Source organism: Melospiza georgiana, chromosome 3 (assembly GCF_028018845.1).
Source record: "Melospiza georgiana isolate bMelGeo1 chromosome 3, bMelGeo1.pri, whole genome shotgun sequence".
Taxonomy (NCBI): Eukaryota; Metazoa; Chordata; class Aves; order Passeriformes; family Passerellidae; genus Melospiza; species Melospiza georgiana.
In genome coordinates this window covers 18,975,800-18,997,961 of record NC_080432.1, presented here as the reverse complement: position 1 = coordinate 18,997,961, position 22,162 = coordinate 18,975,800, and the positions used below count along the sequence as shown (strand labels likewise).

At 40.0% G+C, this 22,162-nt stretch overlaps 1 protein-coding gene across 3 annotated transcripts in view; it reads left to right on the top strand.

Moving 5' to 3' along the window:
• The window catches only part of MACROD2 (mono-ADP ribosylhydrolase 2), an 848,022-nt gene extending 830,909 nt beyond the window's left edge, over positions 1–17,113 (top strand). For 2 of the 3 annotated variants that reach the window (XM_058019700.1, XM_058019698.1), the window contains exons 17-19: positions 6,522–6,605; positions 12,071–12,139; positions 13,926–17,113. In XM_058019700.1, the coding sequence (XP_057875683.1) occupies positions 6,522–6,605; positions 12,071–12,132 (146 nt within the window). In that variant the 3' untranslated portion in view covers positions 12,133–12,139; positions 13,926–17,113. The remainder of the gene's footprint in view (positions 1–6,521; positions 6,606–12,070; positions 12,140–13,925) is intronic. The other variant, XM_058019699.1, reaches the window with a different exon arrangement.
• The last annotated feature ends 5,049 nt before the right edge of the window (positions 17,114–22,162 follow it).

The window sequence follows — 22,162 nt, the reverse complement described above, 5'->3', positions numbered from 1 at the left end:
AGCCATTCAGGACAGGTGGTCTACAGTTTGATCACAACCAGGCAACATTTTAGTTGTGTTAACAGCCAGAGGGAGGAGATGAAGTTTTTTGGGTGCTCCATTTCAAACATTCTATGCTGCAGGCTTCTCTGATGAGAGGTTTCACAAAAAGAGCATCTGGAAAATAATGGCATGGCCTTTTACACATTTTCCAGAATTTAAAAAAAAAAAAAAAAATCAAAAAGGCTTTTCTTAAAACAACGTTCCTTGCGTTCATCAAGAACCTGCTGTGTATGCAGGTTTATCCTGGTTTTGGAGAGAGATAAAATACACAAAGTGCTCCTGTTGGACATGAGTGATTTTAGATGTGCCATACAAAAATTTGTATGGATCTTATGGACTGTGTTGCTGAGTGACAACCCTCACTAGCCTCCCATTCCCAACTTTGGAGAATGGTAGGTGTCGCAGACATCTTTTATGGAAAATCCTTTCCTTAGGATTTTTCCTCCTGAGAAGCTGAGAGGCCTCAGGAACAAAATGTAAAACATTGATTATCTGCTGCTGTGGAATGCAACAGGTGGGGCTGTGATTGGCCATTAATTAGAAACATCCAACATGGGCCAATCACAGCTGGCTCGGACTGTTTGTCCGATACAGAAGCTTTTGATATCATTCTTTCCTAGTCTATTCTTAGCTGGCCTTCTAATGAAAGCCTTTCTTCTATTCTTTTAGTATACTTTTAATGTAATATATATCATAAAATAATAATTTGAGCCTTCTGAAACATGGAGTCAGATCCTCATCTCTTCCCTCAGCCTGAGACCCCTGTGAATGCTGTCACAGGTAGGCACAATGGGATTTTACTAACAGGATGTTTAATAAAAAGCTGGAAGGGGATAGGGATGAGCAGATCTTAGACACTTTTTAAATGTATTTTTTAAAGATTGCCATTCAGCTTCAGCTGGGAATAGCAGTGTCTGGGAGCAGCATGATGCCTTTAGGTACATTTGTGTGCACAAACACAGAGAGCTGAGCTGACACACACTGCACTGGAGGGAAAGGAGATCCATCTCTCTTTGTTACTCTGGAAAACAAAGCCCAAATGCCAAAAAGGAGGGTACACACTCCAGTTAACAACGAAGGGGCAACACAAATCCAGAACGATGCTCACTCACTGCCTTGAAAAGCTGGTACCATAACCAGCACACCCTCCTTTGAAATCTGCACCCTGGAGTTTTCTTTCATCTCTGTGGAGCACAGTTGCTGGGGACAGGGTGGTGGTTGATTGAGGTGTGGCATTCCTGATATAACAGATGGAGTTGTTTGTTATTTACTGAGCCAGGCTGAACAGCAAGAGCCACGGTGGTGGCAGTGCCATTCCTGCAGATTCAGAACTGTCAGGCTTGATCTGCACGTTGCAGAAGGACAACAAAGGAGAAAACTGCCCTCCAGCTCAAACATAAATGAAGTACAGACGGAAAAGGATTGCTGGGTTTTTTTCTTAGCTCCCCAAGAGCAGCAGGTTGAGTGCTTACACCTGTAAAGCCATGCAAGAAGACAGCACAAATATTTGATGTGGTAGAATCCAGTCTGATTAAAAGCGTCAATCATCCCAGATGGATATCAAACAGGAGTCAAACTGAATCCTTGTGTCACAGACAACTTCTGTTTCCAATGAGGCAGCATTTATAATGTTACTAAAATACAGCAGTAAACAAAGTATCTGAAGGCTTGACAGTCACATTAGCAAAGTGGTACAATGAAATGACTGGAAAAAAAGGAAAAAACCAACTCTGGCTATTCACATATTCACAGAGCAAAGAAATGGGAACTGGTTTTGACAGATAAGATAATGCAGCTGTTGGTCAGAAGAGCTTTGTCTGTTTTTTGAGGGTTTTTTTGTTTGGTTGGTTTGGTTTAGTTTTGTTACTCAGATGAAAAAGTGTGTGTTCCAATTTTAAACAGAGATATTTGGATTTATTCTTTTTTAACGTGCCTGACTCTCTCAGAGTCTCATGATTAGGGGAAGCATATTTACAGCTAAACTCAAAACAACAGTGGGTATTGATTGGAGAAATCTGGATTGTTCAGTGTAGCTCTAACATGGGTTTCCTATTGCATAATGACAGAGGTGATTTTTTCAAAGTATATAGCACAAGTAGAAGCAACTCCTTTATGAATAATTTACAACTAATGAATTTCTTCAAGTTACACATTGTCTGTGGGCAGGATAGTATTTTATTTGTATTTCTGCAGCAGCACCCAGAATTGCAGAGCAGATGGGAATAATGGCATTGCCACTTTGCCTGTAAAAATAGTAGTTTTCAGGATTGTTGTAGTATTGACAACAAATATTTTCTCCCTCAAATATTCAGAGTGATCTTAGGGTCAGGATTTCTCACTTACTACAAGACTTCTATAACTGGGGACTTTTTAAAGATTTAAGTTACCATAGAGTATGTGATTACACTGACAGAACTAATTTGTGCAACTAATTTCTTCTGTTTGTCTCAAAGGGGGTCTCTGGCTTTATTAAATAGAATTAAATCATTCTATTAAACTAGAAACCAATAGCAGGAGCCCAGATTGCTGGTTCAGAGCCCACCTGACATCCCTGACCCACACCCAATGCCAAGGCTGGTCTTGAGGGCTCTGCCAGGAGAATCCCCTTGAGACTAATGAAAGAGAAATAAGCATCCTTAAGGTAGGCAGCCTAGAGCAGAAACTGAGTTCTTGGGGTCTTACAGCTTCTAAGCCTGCATTTTTGCCTGCTTTTGTTGAAATAGATGTAAACCTTGTGCACAGGGAGAAGGAGGATGATGAGTGAGACAAGGGTTACACTTTTTATTTGTTAGAATGTATTGGGGATTTGTAAAACAGATGCCTAGCATCTATATTTGGGCAATTTTAAAATCAATGCTGAGGTACCAAGAGCTACCACAAGAGCTTCGTGTTAGTCTTGTAAACAGCACGTGAATTTAGAGGGGGAAAAAATCATCTTTAGAGAAAAGAGTGTATTAACTGTTAGCACATGGAACAAGTGACTATTAAAGGGGAAAAAAATAAAGAAGAGTTTAAATAAGTATACAGAGATTTCTGTCTTCCTGGTGTAGACTTGTCTTGTGCCTCAGAGAAGGCTGTGAGCCCTGCTTTCCATGCCAGCAGCCCATTGTTTCTGAGTGCTGGGCTGGTGTGCAACCACCTGCCAAAGGGTTCAGGTAATGAGCTCTGGCAGGAGCACAATTGGAAATGGGAATTGATATTGAAAGCAGTATCTGCCAGGCTCCCTCCCCTTCAGGAGCCCTCAGCTCCTGCATGGAGACCTGAAACCCTTTGCTTGTTTGTGCTTCAACCTGAAAGAATTGAATCTTTGAGGGAGAGGCCTCATGAATAAATTGGTTGTCAAGGCAGTTTCTGGTATTGATCAAATTCTGCTGTTTATGTGAATTGGGCTGATCTCAGAGTGAACTTGAATTGACTGCACAGCAGGGGAGCTGTTTTGGATAATACCCTTCCCACATGCATGGCAGTATACTGAATGCTCCTGTGTCCATCCCATAGTAACAATGAAGGAAGAAATTAAATTTATATTAACTGAATCTGTAAGTCTTCCCAAAAAATTAGATAGTAAACTGTGAAAACCTCCTCCCAAGATTTGCAGTGGTGCTCAGCTTAGTAAATGTTGCAGATATCTTCTGCCTAGTTTGCCCCTGAACACTGTTTCGCACTATAATTTTCCTGCTGACAATATCCAACAATAAAAACCACTGATACTGCAACAACCCCCTCCTAGAAAAGACGGGGAGTCAGAGTTTCAGACACAGAAAGAAAGTGAAAAAGCAGAACAAAAGCAGCTCTTCTGGCAGTGTTTATGATCCTAAACCTCTGAAAAAAATTTTGCAATCTCTTGATGCTGCTGTTACTCTTCCTAGGCTCATTTTAGGTTTACCAACGCCCATCCTGGGTTTACCACCCCCCATCCCATGCCTGATGTTCTCACTACAAATGGAAGGCAACTGGAACCAAGCACATGTGCAGAAATTTACACAGCCACGTGTGTCCATAAAATTCTCTTTCATTAGCCTCCATCATCACCTTGCACCATGCCAATAAACCTTTGCATGAGAGATTTCTGAAATGGAAAGCCAAAAACCCTTCAGCAGCGTGGTGAAGCCAGGCATGCTGGCTAGTTCAAGTTCTTGTGCTAAGGGCTGGGAGCTTCATGTGGGCATCTTCAGGCAGTGACAAGAGGGGAAACTGGGAGGCCTGACATAACCTGTCATATCATATCTCCTTTATTTGGTTAATACATGGTGGTTGAGAGGAGTCAGAGTCAGATTCAGAGGCAGCAGCTGCCAGTGTTTAGTTCAGCAGCCATCCCAAATACCTCCATCAGACATCAGGGTGTCTTGGTGGGCAGAGCTGCATCCACTGCAGGCTCCACTCATGTGGAGACAGTCAAGTGGACAAAGAGGAATGTTTTTAACATGAAAGAGTAGATTTAAGGCTGGATATTGGGAGGAAATTCTTTACTCAGAGGCCCTAGCACATATTGCCTTGTGAAGCTGTCGCTGCCCCATCCCCTGAAGAGTTCAAGGACAGATTGGATGTGGCTTGGAACAACCTGGTCTTGTGGAATTTGTCTCTGCCCATGGCAGGGGGATTGGAACTAAATGTTTTTTTTTTCTCCCAGCCCACCTGATTATTCTGAGATTTTTCAAAATTTTATTTTTCAAATAACTGCTTCCCTCAGATAATCAAATGTATCTTCCTTCATTAATCAGTGTTTTCATGGTCCCTCAAATTTCATATTGATTTTGCCAGGAGAAGTCAGGCAGGGATTTTCAAACACCTGTTCAGTCTTGTACTTGACAAATTCCTGCCATATTCATATTATTCCTGTAGGGTCACCTGGGTTTAACTTTTGCATGAGCCAGAAAGACAGGTGGGTGAGCACTGGGAAATCTTGGGGGTGTTGGTACATAAACAACCACAGGAGATATCCACGCTCACTCTCGTTAATTCCCTGGAGAAGCCTCTGGAGCTTGATGCACCCACAGAGGGAACATTTCAGGCAGATCTGCAGCATCCTCAGTCACAGATTTCTTCAGGCATTTGGTTTGCATCTACGGGGAGATGATTTTAAAGCAGTGAGGAAGGGGTGAAGCTGCTGATATGATGATCCACTGAAAAGTTTCTACTTGAGAAGTAAGGTCTGTTAAAATGAAAAGTAACATTTCTATCACTGAAAAGTCATCCATGCCCCAAGCTTGGTAGGACTGGAGGTCAGGCACTGGTATAGGCTGACGAGGGAAGCAGTGGAATCCCCAACCCTGGAAATGTTCAGAAGGTGATGTGGTACTTGAGGACGTGGCTTTGTGGTGTACTCAGCAGTCTTGGGTTAGCAGTGGGACTCTGCCTTAGGGTCTTTTCCTACCTCAACGATTCTGTGATTCTGTGATTCTGCAGGTAGTGTGCCAAAGTTGCCAGTGAAAAGAGCATTGGCCATCACAGCAAGCAGAGAGGAAACTAAATTCCCCATTAGGCCATTGGTTTGCAGATAAAATTAGAAGGAAAAGTGGCTGAAATTTTCAGTAGCAGATACATTTTTAGGGACAAAATAAATGTATTACACTCCAGTGGACTTAAAAACCTCACTGTAGAATTCCACAGGAGAAAGAAGGAGGTTTTTGAGGGACAGTGAAGGTTTCATCTGTGTTCTTGAAGGGGTAAATTGTTTCAGTGTATGAATTAAAAGTTTCTGAAATATGTGAGTACTTACCACATTCTGCTGTCTCATTATAACCCCCCAAATACCTGGATCCCGTAGTGACCAATCCCCTGATATCCCAGAATTCAGTCACAGGATGAGTGCAACAGGCTTTACAGCAGCCACAGGAGCAGAGAAAGAGCATGATGGAATGTAAACAAAAATTGGCTTCTTTGCCAATGGCAGAATAGTAGAACTCTGTCTAAAACAGCAAATTCTTTTTTCTTTTCCTTTTCAAATATTCTTAGGAGTTTGAATCTAAGCTTCCAGACAAGCCTGAGGCAGAAGAGATAAAAATATTGAGTTACAGTGATAAAATGCATTTTCCTACATTCATATTCTAGTTTGTGTCTGGCTACCCAGTGTTTTTGAACACTTCACTGTATTTATTTTCTTTCTGCTGGCTATAGAAACTTTACAACTGTGATTAAGTCCCCATCATATACCTCATTTTATGAGCAGAAGGGATTCTTTAAAAGTGATGAGAAAAGAATGGTGGGGAGGCAGAAGCACACACCACAATGTGATTTTAACAATCCCAGTTAAAGAAGAATTTGAATTGCTAAAAATATTCAGGCAATTATTTTCAAACCATGTTCTCCCCATACCCTCTGTCCTCTTCTCTAGTGGGTGCCACTGTACAACAGTGGAGTCTACAAAGGTAAGAGCTTGCCAGAAGGAAAAAAAAAGCCAGGCATGAAGAGTCTGAGAATTAGATATTAATTGGGTACTGTGAGTATTGATTTTTCTCCTTCTTTGGCTTATATTATAGGGATGCAAGAGCAAGAGGAAACTTCCATGGAGCCTGTGAAAATTGACCTTGCAAGTCAAGCAGCAGATGTTTCAAATAAGGATGGTATGTTGTGCTGTTATTTTCAATTCATTTTTAGGGTAATGGCTGTAATCTGACAAAGAGAGTGTTTACATTGGATACTAGTAAGGAATTGTTCACTGTGAGGGAAGGGGGGCAGTGGAACAGGTTGTCCAGAGAGCTGTGGATGCTCCATTCCTGGAAGTGTTCAAGGCCAGGCTCATGAGGGCTTGGAACAAGCTGGTCTGGTGTCCTTGCCCAAGACAGGGAGTACAACTACATGGTCCTTAAAGTCTTTTCCAAGCAAAACCATTCTATGACTCTGTATATTGTCCTGAAGTTGATATCTAGCGTTGCCTTTCTGCAGTTTGTTTATATGTTTCCTCCTAAAAAAAAATTAGTTATATTTACAGTCTCTTCAACTGAGTCTTTTTGAAAGTTTACACCATCTCTACTGTCTTGTGATTCTGGTGAAATTAACTTCCAACACTGTAGCCCTGCATTTTAATTTGATTGGGTTAATGTGTTCAGTTGGGATGTTCTACACTGCCTGCCTTTTAACCAAGTAATATTTTAGACCCACTGTAATGTTGGTCCTGATATAGAATTGGCCAAGAGGTTGGGGGTCTGATTGCAGTTAGGGGATTATTTCTGAATATTTTTTGTGCTGTTGGGGGTCTAACTGCAGTCAGAGAATTATTTCTGAATATTTTTGTGCTGGTGCCCAGCTCCATCGAGGGGAAGTGTTTGGCAGTATAACCACTTTGAACTGTATGTTAATCCCATTCTTGGTCAGCTGTGATTCCCTTTCCTCCTCCTTCAGTATCCACACAGTTCTCTCACTAGGACTTTTACTGTTAATAAAACAACCACAATTCAGTTGAGCCAGCAGCAGTTCCAGTCAGGTTTGTGGACATAATCAACCCACAATTCCTGACTTGGAAATTATATTCCTCCAGCATTGATCTCGGTGAGCCAGTGACCCATCTGTGAGGCAAATCCCAGCAAGGGCTGAGTACAAGGATGCTGCTCAAATCTGCAGTGTGGAATATCTTTGCAAACAAAAAAAAATATCTGACCTTCTTGATTCATCCTGTGTGTAAAGAAATGATGGTGGGAATCAGCATATTGTGCTTAGGCTTTGGGAGGCCTTTTTCACTCATCTTGGTCAGCTCTCTGAGCTACACACAGGGTTTTGGTGGTTTCACACAGAGGGGCTTTTTTACTGCCCCAGACAGCAGTGGGTTTGGGATTGCATGTACAATCCTCATTTTATACCCATAGACTCCTTTCTGTAGGGAAGGCTGTTTTTTAACTCTTTCTTTAACCTCCTCAACATTGACATAATATAAATTGAAGGGAACTTTTATACATCTCAAAGACAAACAAATTATATTGATTTTGCTGTTAGTTATACAAAGAATCTGCTGCTGATTTCCTTTCTCTGATGTCAGATTGTGCTACAGCATTTGAATTTGTGACTGATTAGATACTGGCCTGTAAAGAAGTTTGCAAGCACAATAAAAGCAAGTGTGCATAATGAACTTTTCTTTATTAAAAAATGCTAGAGATTATGCTCTTACAAGTAGAAATGCAGAACAAAGCCAAAGCAGCCTTCTTGACTCATTCTTTGAACAAACCCAAAAGTCAGAGCACATTAAAACATTTGAATTGTGAATCCATGGGATACTTTGGTTATTAAAGGAATATCTTCAGGGATTTCTGGCTGGAAAGGAAGGTGATTGCATAGCTGTTTCAACATGTGCCCAAAGGACAGGACAGCAGGACCAGCCAGCAGTTTCTGAAATGAGGATCTTGATAGATTTCTCTGTTTCAAATCTTGCTTATCTTGTAACATCTTCTGCATATGACTTATCTTCTACCTTTCTTTTCTTTGAACTTGTTTCTTCTCCTCTTGCAAGGAACTAAGTTACATGAAAGAACAGGAAAAGGGCGTTTGCTTAGGCTGCCAAAAAGTCCTTCACTTGTCAGGGAAATTTTTGTTTCTAGTCAGCTTAAATTGCTATTAAGATTATATTACAGGGTGCTTTTCCTTGGACATATACTGCATGTTTAAAAAATAGAGGAAGGATCAAACTCATTCCCTTTAACAGTAATTTTTATGTAAATTGGCTATTTTTTTCCTCTGCTCCCCTTCTTTCTGCCCCAGGAGATCTCATTGCTTCACAGCTGAGAGCACAAACATGTATCACTGCGTGTCCCTTGGCAGCCCAGCCCTTGTGCTTTAATTTCATGTTCAACAGCACAGTGGAAAGTGCATTAGAGATGCAGAGATTTTAGACAGCTTAGGTGCGTCTCAATATCAGTTCATCCAGTGGGCAGGTCCATGAGAGTGATATATTTGAGAAATTACTATTATTTGAGGCCTGGGATTGATTCTCCATCAGGAAAACTGTCAGAAGGTGCATGTGTAGCCTGAATTAGGGCTGTGTATTCAGACACATGTTTTTCCTGCCCATTTCCATCAGCCATCACAGCAAAGATCCTTGTATATTAAATTTCTTGTACCCAGGACAGATTTTCTGATTATTTTTTTTTAATGATGGCAAAGCCCACCTTTGGTGATTGAGTCCTTAGATGGTATTTCCCTGACAGCAGCCTTCTTTTTCCTTCTTTTCTTTTTTCCTTTCCCTTCCCTTCCCTTCCCTTCCCTTCCCTTCCCTTCCCTTCCCTTCCCTTCCCTTCCCTTCCCTTCCCTTCCCTTCCCTTCCCTTCCCTTCCCTTCCCTTCCCTTCCCTTCCCTTCCCTTCCCTTCCCTTCCCTTCCCTTCCCTTCCCTTCCCTTCCCTTCCCTTCCCTTCCCTTCCCTTCCCTTCCCTTCCCTTCTTTCTTCTTCCACGAAATCTCTAGAGATTACTAAGGCAATTTTTAGTTTCCAGCTTGTATTAGTCAGATCAAACTTTTCCCAATGGGGTTGCTCCATCATCTTTTTTATTTCAAGCCTGCGGATGGAAAGCTGCATCCTGATTTAAACCAACATTGATATTTTGGTGTCATCTGCTGTCCAGCTCTGTATAATATCCTAGGCTAAAGAAATGCACTAACTCTCTCACAGATGGCTTTAACTTGACTCTCCAGCCTCTGTTTGCCTGTCTTCTCCTTCATCCTGTTATGGATAGGAATTATTTGCTGGGTTATTTCTTCTCCTCTTGCAAGGAACTTTCTTGCTTTTGGGGGAGAAATCCCTGCCTGGTTATCATTTGAGAGTTGATAATTTTGGACCCCAATGGGTCAAAATTTAAAAGAAATCTGACAGAGAATGTCAACATCCATCTCACAGAGATGTCCATTTCTGGCACAAAAACCATTCGTGAAGGTGCAGAAGGAGGTGCAGGTAAAACTGAATTTAGGAGAAATGCATTTCTTTGCACTCCAGGTGCTTCTCAGAGTTGTTGGCTGGTGTAGCACATTATGGGCAGGTGCAACCAGGCTGCTGAAGTGAGTTAGCAGTTTAAAACCTCTAAAAACCTTGCTTATCAGGGAGAAGCCCTGTTTGGGCTTGTGGCGTGATTGGAAGTAGAACATCCAGTCTAGGGCTAATGATGCTTTTCTGACACCAGCTCGTGCTGGGAGGAACCCAGGACTGTGAGTCACATCCCCCCCATTCCTGGTGGCAGCTCTTCCCCATGTGTTCTTGTGCTGTGTGCTTCACTGCTGGGCTGTTTTCCAGCTCAGCAGAGAGAATTGTGTGGCTGCTCTCATAGCTGGGGCTCACTCAGTGCTCTGCAGAAGCTCGTCCTTCACTCAGACCTCCCTGCCTTTGAACAAACTCCAAAGTCATAGCACATTAGAACATTTAAATTGTGAATCCATGGGATACTTTGGGCTACTTAGTGAAAACAAGTCCAAATTTACTAAAGTAATATCTTAAGGGATTTCTCCAGGAGAGCTTGTGCAAAGTGCTGAGCTCCATCACAGATACGTTGGAAAAGGTTCATCTGGGATGCTGACAGAGCCTCACCACAGGTTTCAATTCCAGATTTATTTTGCAGGGGATTTCTGTAGAATGTGAGTGAAGGCTGATGGTATTTCCAACAAATACTGCCAGTGAAGCTGTCCAGCATGATGAGGCTGGGAGGGGATGCTGTTGTCAGTGTGCAGCAGCCTTCCTTCAGTGATTTTTTTATTAAGCCCCCTGTCTCTTCTATGCAAATATTATTAAAGAACACAAGCTTGCTAAATGTGATGTGCATCAGAGCTCTGTAATCAGGACAGGATAGTTTTCATATTATTCATCGCATACCTCCAGGAAGCCATTACAGTATCTCCTCTGCATATGGGTGATGAATAATTTACAAATAATTCATCAAAACTCCAGCAGGTACATTGACATGATATTGATTCAGAAAAGACATCATACTGCCTGGCTGGAAGTAGCATCATTATTGATTTTGGGGTTTTTTTCCTTCCTCTCTCCCATCCTAATTTCCAAATCTTCTACTCATGGTTGAGGTTTTTCCCTGTCATCCATGTCAAGTGCTTCATAATCTACAGGTGATAACACAACACAAAGCCTGAGTAAAGAAACAAAAAACAGTTTTATTATAAATGGCTTCAAATTCAGGGCAGAACAAATGCTAGATATTGGTCTTAAAACTGCAGGTATTTATGGTTAGCCTCATTATGACCAATCACACCTGCCATAGTTTGGATGATAGTTTTGACAAATGTCATAGTGAAATTAGTTTAAGCCTTCTATTTAATTTCTTTTAATTTTTTTTTTAGTTTTTTTTTTCTTTTTGTAATTTTAAATTAAAATAAGGCTGTTTTTTAAAGAGACCTTACACTAACAAACTGCTATTGTAGGAATATAGTGACATTGCCTCTGAATCCTCCCTGAGGTTCCAGCAATTTGCAGCTCAAGAACTTCTGGAAGCAGCATCTCTGCAACTGAGACAGCATCAAAAGTGTCACAGCCTGACTCCTGTAATTTAGAGACATGGTTTAGTGGCACTTGCCAGTGTTAGGTTTTTGGTAGCACTCAGTGATCTTAAGGGTCTTTTCCAACCTAAATGATTCTATTTTTCCATGGAAATGGATCTGTGTTCATCCTGTGGCTCAACCTGAGTCCTACCAGAGACTTTGTCAGAAGCCAGAGGGTCAAGGTTTGAATCTGGGGGTCGAGACCACTTAGTCCAGCAAAACTCCAAATCATTCTTTGGCAATACCTGTATCTCTCTGGCCTGCAGAGAGACATCAAGGTCATTTTGACCTTGAGCTGGACTGGATGGATGTGGACCAAAGAGCAAATCTAGAGCCAGAGGCTTGCATCTCTAGTGATGCTAAAGCCTTCCTCCTCGCAGGACTGTTTGTCAGAGTGTCCAGGGAACTCCAGGTTAGCATGGGTCCCCTAAGAGACCTATTTGATGACTTAAGAGACTTCTTAATGCAATAAATGTCCCTTTTGGTTTAAAAGCAGTTATTACTCCACATGATAAACTTAACAAGTATCATTAATATAGTTTAATGACCATCTCATTTCTTTTTCAGCTGAAATGAATAGTCAAGTTGAAAGTATAAATGATCCAATGGAAACAGAGCAGAAAGCTTAAGTAACAGGTAAGACCTTCCCAACTATTTTTTTCTCCCCTGTTTACCATACAGTTTCTGTATGAAAACTTGCTTTGAAAGCACCTGAATTAAAGTTAAAATTTACCAAACATTAAAAAAAAATATAGGAAGATGGGATACAAAGGAGAAATAATTGTCTAATATGGCCTGTATTGCATCATAAAAGGAAGAAGTTTATTTGTCAAGCAAATACTATAGCAGCAGTCTGCAGCTTTAATGGGGGTAGGCACTGCATGGTCTTAGATCATCAGAAGGCAAAACAGCGCTGAGATAAGGAACAGAAGAATAAGTGAGCAAACAATTTTTGGCATTGCTTTGGAAAATGACAGGCAATTTATACTGGTTGGAACAAAGCTCAGTTCTGTATGAGCTGTGTTCTGGGAACAAAAGTTCACATTTTAAGGGGTTTGTTGCCCTTGGCTCTCCAGTACCTAATGCCTCTTCAGCAATGCCACTGAAAAACAAGCAAAGTCAGAGAGCTGCCTTCTGGAGCTCTGCTGCTGCCTTCTGGAGCTTATTCTGGCTTCCCACACTAAGTGATAGTGCTGTGGCTGGAGCAGAGGTGGCTGCTCAGGAAGTGTTTTTCATGGCATAAATAGCATTTTTTCTAGACTGAAATGAATAATGTAGTGGAAAGACAGAAGTCCAAGGCTCATCCCTGATAAAAAGAAGCAGGAGCCATTTCTCCCTCAGAAGTGGTTTTCAGGGCACACTGCTTCCTTTGGTGTAGGCTTTTTGAGAAGTACCAATATCATCAGGAGCAATATGCTGCATTGTCATGGGGTTTCAAGATCAAGGCGTACAATGGCAGCAGCTCTAACACAGAGATTTAAAACACAAGGTTTTGTTATTGAGGTCCTTATCAGCCTACAGGTGATGTGCCACTGTGCTGCTGGAGTGAGAAGTAGCCCTGATGGTGTCCTATTTAGAAGTACTGAAGTAAAAGTAGGATGCACTCTCAAAATATTAATTAAAATACAGCATCCATAACTCTTCCTCCCCCTCCCTTAGCTTCTCACTCAAACCAAAAAGAGCAAATAAAAATACATCAATATGTTAATACCCTTCCTCTGTTTAAAAGAAGGTATTTGAATATTACAGTTTTCATGTAATATTTAAGAAGTCTGTTTCTCATGCTGCATTTTCCCTTAGTAATTATTATCTGTGAATGTTTAGGGCTGGAGTACTTTTTGCTCATGAATTAGCAATCAATTAATAAATCTGTTCAGGTCCACTGTGGGGCCAGGTCCTGGGCACACCATGTCTTGCTCAGCAGTTCAATGGCGTGCACAGGGTTGGAAGCAAGCATTGAATTCATTGCAACTTGCTGTCAAAGTCATCCCAACTCCATTGCTGCTGTTTTAATTACTGGGAGAAATCCCCAGGGAGGATTGATCAGCCTGCTAAACCTCAGAGAGTCTCACAAGCGTCATTCTGGAGCAAAGGAGGTCCAGCTGCTTCCTATTTTTAGTACTTTATTGTGTTGTTTGTCCCCAAAGCACCTGCCAGAGCTGGGCGTCTCTGGTATCAAGTTGTTGCTTGGTGGTGCTCTGGAAAACCAAAACAGCCTGATAATCACAGGTGATTTGCTCACCCAGTTGTAGCTGTTGTACATGAGCTGTGTCAAATAGAAAAATTGGGGCAAAAAATGAAACCGTAGGCATCTGTTGCTGGAAACATGAGATCTGGGGGAGACAAGACACATGGGTTCTGTGCAGACATTTGAAAATTTTCCTTTTTTCTTTCCACTTTTCTCCCTGCTGCTGTGGTGAAGGAAGGATGCAGGAGAGGAGAGACCCAAGGAACCCTAGGGGCAGGCGCTGACATCCTCCAGCATCATCCTTGGCCGAAAAGAGCACACAGAGATGATCAGCGGGTTGGGAGGGGGGGAGCTTCTGGGGGAATGAGTCTTTGCTTTTAATTTCTCTTTGTTCTCCATTGCATTTCACCCTGTAAGTCTGTTGGAAAGGATCACAACTTCCCAGGTCTAACAATGTTTTGCAATCAACAACAGTTTCTTCTGAAATGTGAGTCCCTCTCTTACACTGGGTCTTTTTTCCTCCTGCATCATTCCATCAGTAGCCTGTTTCCAGGCCCACCCCTTTTCTAGCATCTTTATCTTCTTTATTTCCCATCATCAGCCTATGCTGTGCCATGTCCTTACATGTGAATAACACACGTGGCCTCAAACAGCCAGCCCCCTCAATCCTGCTTTTCCCAGTTGGTTCTGCACATCTCAAAACCAGTGCTGTCAGTATGACCTTTGGGCACAGGTAGGCAACAGACATTTCCTCAATGCTGGAAAGACTCTGCATTAGAGGCATCTTTAAATACAGCTCCCAGCTTTAACAGCTTCACACAGTGGCTTTTGTGAGCCCTCATTACATTTTCCACTGCATATGCATGGATTTTTATTTTTTTTTTTAAAGCAATTAACAGTTATTTGGATAAGAATGTCTCTCCATATGTCAATTGTTCTGCCAGTAAATGCTGCACTGAAATCTGTAGAAAAGGAACAAAAGGTTTTCATGTACATTTCCCAACTGTACTGTAACCAAAACTGATGGAAAATACACTGGATGGAAGAGCATGAAACCTGTGCTACAAACTGTACTTTAAAGTGCTGCTAAGAGTCATTTGGTCATTTTAAGCAATGTAATTGATCCTAATTTGATAATTTTAAGAAAAATATTTGGTCCTGTACTCTTTTTTTTTCACCCAAAATACTCCTGAATCACAGAATAGATATTTAATATCTGGCCAGGAAAAAAAAAGTAAAAAATAAGGTAAGACATATGTCTATCCTGCTGTGATCTGGGTTCAATGATAAATCCTGTGCTGGAGTAACAGCAAGTCAAGGCACTAACACAGGCTATGACAGTCAATGGTTGTTGTTAATTCAGGAGGGTGTCAAGGAAAAACAAGGATTAGAAAGGAAGGCAGGAGAAGCACCAGATTGCACACAGAGAGTACAGCTCCTAGAAAATACAGCTCCCCCCTCCTCCCCTCCTCTGTGGGACTCCAGCATGCTTGTTGAGGTGGGATCAGAAGGGAATTTCTGTGTGCTGCCTCCAGTGTGAGTCACACCAGGTGTGACTGGTGCCAGAGGGGCTCTCAAGGAGCTTCTCCATCACCTGGACAACTCCAAATTGGATAAATTGCAGGAGTAAATGTGCTAATGTTAGTCTATTAATTGGTTTGAGAATTTTGCTAAGATAGTCTGTTATGGTATAGTCTATTAATCTGTTTGAGATTTTGCTAAGATTACCTGTATTTGGTAACTACCATTCTTCTGCCTCTTGTTCTCTCCAAATACTCTTGAGGGAACTCCTTGTTCCCTTTGAGGTGCCTCTGATGCTCTCCTTTCCCAGCCTTGGGGTCATGCTTGACAGAACATGTCTTTTTGGGATGTGGATTATTTTGCATGGTCCCTTCTGTTTCTGTGCATTTCTCACACTGTGTTGTTATGATTGGAACAGGCTGTCACAACAGGCAGGTCAGGAGTGGATAAATACATCAGGAGGTGGTAGAGCTGTGATAACCTCAGCATTCTGTCCAGTGCCCTGAATCTAGTTCTGTACCTCTCCTGATCGTGCTTCCCCATGGCCAGCATTAACACCAGCCATGAATCAGATGTCAGAATCTTTCTTCACCAACTTTGGCTTTAGCAAGGGAGCCAAAGAGGGTTGGATGCTGAGCTGTGGTCATTCAGAAGGAGATAAAGATTCCTTAAATGTCTTGTGAAGACTGACTGGCAGTTAAAGAAAAAAAAAATGGCTGCAAAGATGCATCATATTAGACACTCTCTAGCCCCTGACAGTAATTTAATTTTGGTTTTTATTTAGCCTTGGTAGACAATAGTGAGTCTTCAAAACAACCATTTGTTGTTTTGACAATGGTGTGTCTGCAAAGCAGAAGTCCAGAAAGTGCAAAGCAAGGAGACCTATGAGTAGCTTAAGTCCTTACTGTACTATTTACAGCATTGTTTATATCTGTCCTCCTTTGGGTGGGTTTTAATTTGAGTTGTTGGCATTTTTCACCAGTCATGAAGTGAGTATACTGTGGCAGCATGAGTTCTCAGCTCTGTTAATAACAGTGCAGTCAGTCTCTGATGTTCTTCTGGAGATGCAGAAAGGTAAGGAGAAGAACACATTGGTTTTGTAGAAGAACAAATGTTAGATGGAGAATCACCACACTGGTATTTATGTCAAGGATTTTGATTTAAACTCAAAATGTATTCCCAGCAGGTGGTGTAAAGGGGGTAGCAGCCTTTGGGTGCTGATTCGTGTTTGCATTCAGTGTAAGAGGCTGTGCTTGATTGTTGTTCCTCCTGTGTCTGGAAGTGCTCATCCCTACCATTAGGCACAACATTCCTCAGGCTGGTGACTGCTCCCATGATGACATCCAAAGGTGATACTGAGACATAGTCTGTAATAATGGGTCACTGCAGCTAATTGTCACTCTTTCTATAAAGCACTGAGAAAGCCTCTCTTTGAATTAACACTGTTCTGCTTTAGGACTTGAATTAAATTATATTAAAAAAACAAAAGAGTTTATATGCAGTGCATGCCAGCTTTGCTTTTAAAATTGCAAAATTTAACAGAGTATGTGGATCTATTTTCTTGGGGAATAGGGATTTTTATCATATTGTTCATCCAGGATTTGCCTTACCCTGACATTTGTGATATAAGTTTTAAAAAATGTAAAAATTGAAAAAGGTAATTTTCTTGACCAAAAAAAAATATGTTTTTACTTCAATGCAAAGAAATGTAGAATGTTGCTTGCAAAATGTCTTCTAATAGATGGTCTAACAGTTATATGGGTTAACATATGCCTTCCTTGTTACTTTGTCATTTACATGGTGAACCTGAGTCTCGTTACTTTCCTTGTAACCTACAGAACCAATGCCTTCATAACTACCTTGTTAAAGCAAATAGTTAATAAAGCTTGTCCTGAAGACAAGGCAATGCCTCCTGTGTGTTTTTGCCCTCCTCACCATGCCAGTGGTAATTTTGGTTGTCCGCAAAGGACATTTTGGTTTGGATGTGCCATCAGCAACACATGCAGTCAGATCCTTAAAAAAATTTAAATTTGTGACTTGGCAGATTCTTGTAACATCCAGATATCTCCTGGCAGGGGGGATTTTTAGAGGATCTTACAGCTCAAAGGGGACAAGGCATCTGGGCTGGTCCCAATGCTGCACAAGGGATGTTACAAAACCTGTCCTGTTGCACTGAATCCCAGCATCTGTTATCTGTCAAAGAATACTCCATATATATGCAATCCACAGGTACAATAGAGAATTATGTATGCTAGATCTTAGCTGTCCTTTCTACCATCACTTATTTAAAAGATGGATAGGTAGAGGATACTTCAAAGATCACAAAAGTGGGGTTTTTTTCTTTGATGACAATGAGGTAGTTGAAACTTTGTGTACCAACCTGTCCTTTCTCTTCTCAGCCAAGGTTTTAAACATCAATAACTGAACTGAGGGGGCTGGGCTGTGTGGGTTCAACACTCTCCAAAAAGTGGCTTCCTTCTCTGAAATATCACCTTCCCTTGTGTGTGGTGTTTGTGAGGGTCCCCAGAACAAGGTGAGAGATGAGAATCTTGGCTCCATGTTCTCGGAAGGCTGATATTATATATTATATATTATTATATATTATTATATTATATTATATTATATTATATTATATTATATTATATTATATTATATTATATTATATTATATTATATTATATTACATTACATTACATTACATTATATCGCATCGCATTATATTGCATTATATTGCATTGCATTATATTATAGAATGCTATACTAAAACTATACTAAAGAAATAGAAGGGATACATCAGAAGGCTAGAAAAGAATGAATAATAAAAACTTGTGACTCCTCAGAGAGTCACTCACAGTTGACTTTAATTGGTCATTAAGTAAAAACAGCTCACATGGAACCAATCAAATATTCACTTGTTGGTGAACAACCTCCAGACCACATTCCAAAGCAGCAAACACAGGAGAAGATAATCAGATCATTATTATTTACATTTTTCTCTGAGGCTTCCCAGCTTCCCAGGAGAAGAAATCCTGGCTAAGGGATTTTCTGGAAAATATGATGGTGACACTTGTGTGCAGCCCTTGGAGTGCCAGATGGAAGAGGACAAGGTACAGGGTATGCATGGCTGTGGCAATGTCTGCCTTTTTGCTGTATGCAGGCCCCAAAAAAGATTCCTGATGAAATGTATGTATGGTGTGAGCTCACCTGAGAGAGAGAAATACCAGAAATAGCCATGCTTCTCACTGGCTTCAGCTGTTTCCACTTTATGTCCAGAACTGTACAGCAGTGGAATCACCTACTTTACCCACACTGCAGCCTATTTCCACTGCAGCAGTGTGTATGATTTGACAGAAAGCAAATAAATTGCCTTCTTAGCTAGGAGAAAATGTTGTCCATCCCACCCTTCTTGGCCCGCACAACCTCAAGAGGAACAAGTCCATGCCAGTGGAGTATGAAAAAGGGCATGTGTTTGTTTGAAGGGGCACAGATCCTCACAGAGGGGGATGTTTTCCCAAATGATGTGGATTGGGAGAGTCTTCTTGACAGATTCCTAAACAAGGTCTGAAAGGAAAGGTGTTGAAGAGGTGGATTTGTGCCTGGGAAATTCTTGTGTGGAGCTGATTACACTGGATGTCAATCTATGTCTACAGAAACAGAGGCGCTATTACCAATTTCCCTAATCAGCTTCTCAGAGTGAGTCTCCAAGAGAAATTGGGTTACCTTTCAGGATTTCCATGTGAATCTCCTCAGAGGGTTATGTGCATGCTTTAAATTGGCTCTGATTCCTCTCCCTGACCCCCTCACACAGCAGCTTACAAAAGGGTCATTATGACCTTGGTTTATTTGTAAGGTAAAAACTGTGCTTTGGGATTTTAATTAGTCTTGGGACTGGACTCTTTTTTTTTTGCCTTTTTTTTTTTTTTAACTGAAGTAAAATTGTCCAGAGACATTTAAATACCCTAATTTCTCACTCCACTAAAATTATCAGGAACTCCTTAAAGTAAATGTCAAATCACTATTAATTGTTTCAGAAATTCACTGGTAAAATATTTATCATAATGAATTCCTTCAGGAAAAAAAATGTAAAAAGAAAAGAAGACAACCAAAAAGATTCCTGATGAAAATACAGAAATACAGACAGTGGAGGAGGTACTTGGGGAGGCTGCTCCATCTGGTGGCAGCTCAGGGCTCGTGGTTTGGGGGGCTACTTCTATTTGCATTTCTATTTACATCATCCACTCTTCTTGGCAGAAGAGCAATTCCATGCACTTGGTGGATGTTGGAAAACGTGGTTGGCATTTCCAATTAGACACACCTCACCTATTAAAAATAGTGACCAAGATCTTCCTGGTTTTCCCCAGGGAAAAACAAGCTTTTATAAATCATTTTCAGTGCAAGTCTGGGTTGCAGTGCTGACACCAGCTGCTGCACAGGCCAGGGACCCTCTTTGGCCTTTGCCCTGTATGTGCAAGTCGTACTTATTTCACACCAGTTTCCAAGGACCTGCTTGGCAGAAGTGTCCTCCTGGATGGGAAATTTAAGCCTAAATTATTAGACTTTAAAATATTTTTAAACTATATCACAGCAGCAAGTCAGGAGATTGTTGCGAAATCAAAGCAGAAACAAAGAAGGAGAGATCAAATCACAAGACAGTTGAGAAACAAGCAGCAGAGACCCACAAATCCAGAAGTACACAAACGATGTGATTTGAAATTAAAAACTGAAATTAAAGTGCCCTTCACAGCACCCCCACACCAGAGCAGGGTGTGTTTATTTATTTCTTGCAGAAATGGGAAATGGGAGGCCAGGTGCTGAGGAGACATTGATTACCTCTTTTGCCACAGTCAAAGCCAATTTTATGCAGTATATATTCTGTATTTACTATAAACTGTATATATTAACTACTCATCATCTATATATAGAACTATATATAGATGATGGGTATTTAATATATTTTGGCCCATATACTGCATGTTATTATATATTGTATGTGTACTACACCTAATTTAATTAGATGTGTGCTCTATAGAAAATTCATTGGATCAAACTTGGTTTTATATAATCCCTAAACACAGGTAAAATCTGTAATATACAGTCAATATTTGCATAAAAAGTATTTTGTATTACATCCAGATATCATCTAACATAGAGATAATATACACCAGCAATCTACTACAAATACTGTGGTTTAGACCACATAATATAGATAACATATAAGCCATATAATATTTAATATTCAATGTATATGTAGCTACATGTACACTAGCACAATAGTGGTATTTTATATAAGATAAATGTAACCTGGGATATTACTGCACACAACAGAACACTCTATATTATGTAGTATATAATCCCTATGCTATTCTATTGTATACTACTTCTTTATGGGAATAGTATCAATATATTATCATATATTATATAATATATTATATATTACAATATATATAATATTATATATTATATGTTAATATTATATTACATGTTAATGTTATATGTTAATATTATATGTTCTATATTGTATCATATTTTATATTATATATAATTATATTATATTATATTGTATTATATTATATTACATTATATATAATATAATATAATATAATATAATATAATATAATATAATATAATATAATATAATATAATATAATATAATATAATATAATATAATATATATTATAATATATATTATAATATATATTATATCATATATCATCTATTAATATATATTATATAATATATCATATATGTCATATATAATCATATATTACCAATACATCATCATATAATGTATCATATATTATATTTGTGTCATACCATATAGGAATTATATCATACGACATTGTTTGTCCTAGTAAATGTCATTAGCAAGATACAATAATGAAAAAACATAATGAAACATAAGAAATCTTATCTTCTTATTGTAATGAATCCTACACTGTGCGTAGTATTTACTGTAAACACATTATATGTTTATATTACATGACATGTGATACAGTATTTAGATAAGTTTCACTGTAGACTGTACTTTATTTCTTGTATGCACCTATTGCATATATACTATGTCATTGTAGATTTTTTTTTTTTGGCAGTATATCCACTTAATAAAATTGAACAAAATTCTATATAAAATGTCTTAAGTAGGATCTATCACTTCCCAAAGACAACTCCCAGGATAGCTATGTGCAATCCCCATGTATAGCATAGAATATGTAATAATGTACACTAGATTTTACTGAGAAACTTTATATCAGAACAATGTTATGACATGAGAGCAGGAGTCAGAGAACAAACAGGACTCTGTGGTGAAGCTGATTTCTATCATGAGCTAAAAACAGAAAAGGAAGTTTTAAAAACCATGTTAACAAAAAGCACTTCTAAGTGTTATTTTATTGCTGTTTCCAGTCAAGCCTAGCACAAAGTGTAAAAGAGGAAAAAGCAGAATTTAATTTCATTAAAAAAAATAAAGGCTGTAATGCCCTGTATCCTTCAGTGGAAGGCTGACAAAACTTGTGACACAGAGAAAACATTCTGACAGACACAAAGGGGGCCCTGGATCATGTTTTGGTTTGGTTTTTTCTGCTTGTCTATATTAACATACAGTTGGATGTGGGGCAAACTAAAATTTTTTAGCCCAGTGAGCAGCACAGCAGCTCCCTGGAGCTTGAGCTGGCCAGCCACTAATCCCATCTCACATCTGGGGCCTCTGGAAGAACAGCCACTGTCCAAAGTTCAGGCCAACACCTCAGCAGGATGCTGGAGAGCTGGAGGGGCAGGGAGATGGGGATATTTGTGGATATAGTGCCAAATCCCAGGCACCCATGTGCTTGGGAATGGGAGGCAAATGGCAGATGGAGACTTTGATCCAGCTGTGGAGAGCACGTGGCAGCCCCAGCAGTGTGACCCCAAAGAGAGGGGGAAAATAAAAACAAACAACAACAACAAGACTTTTAT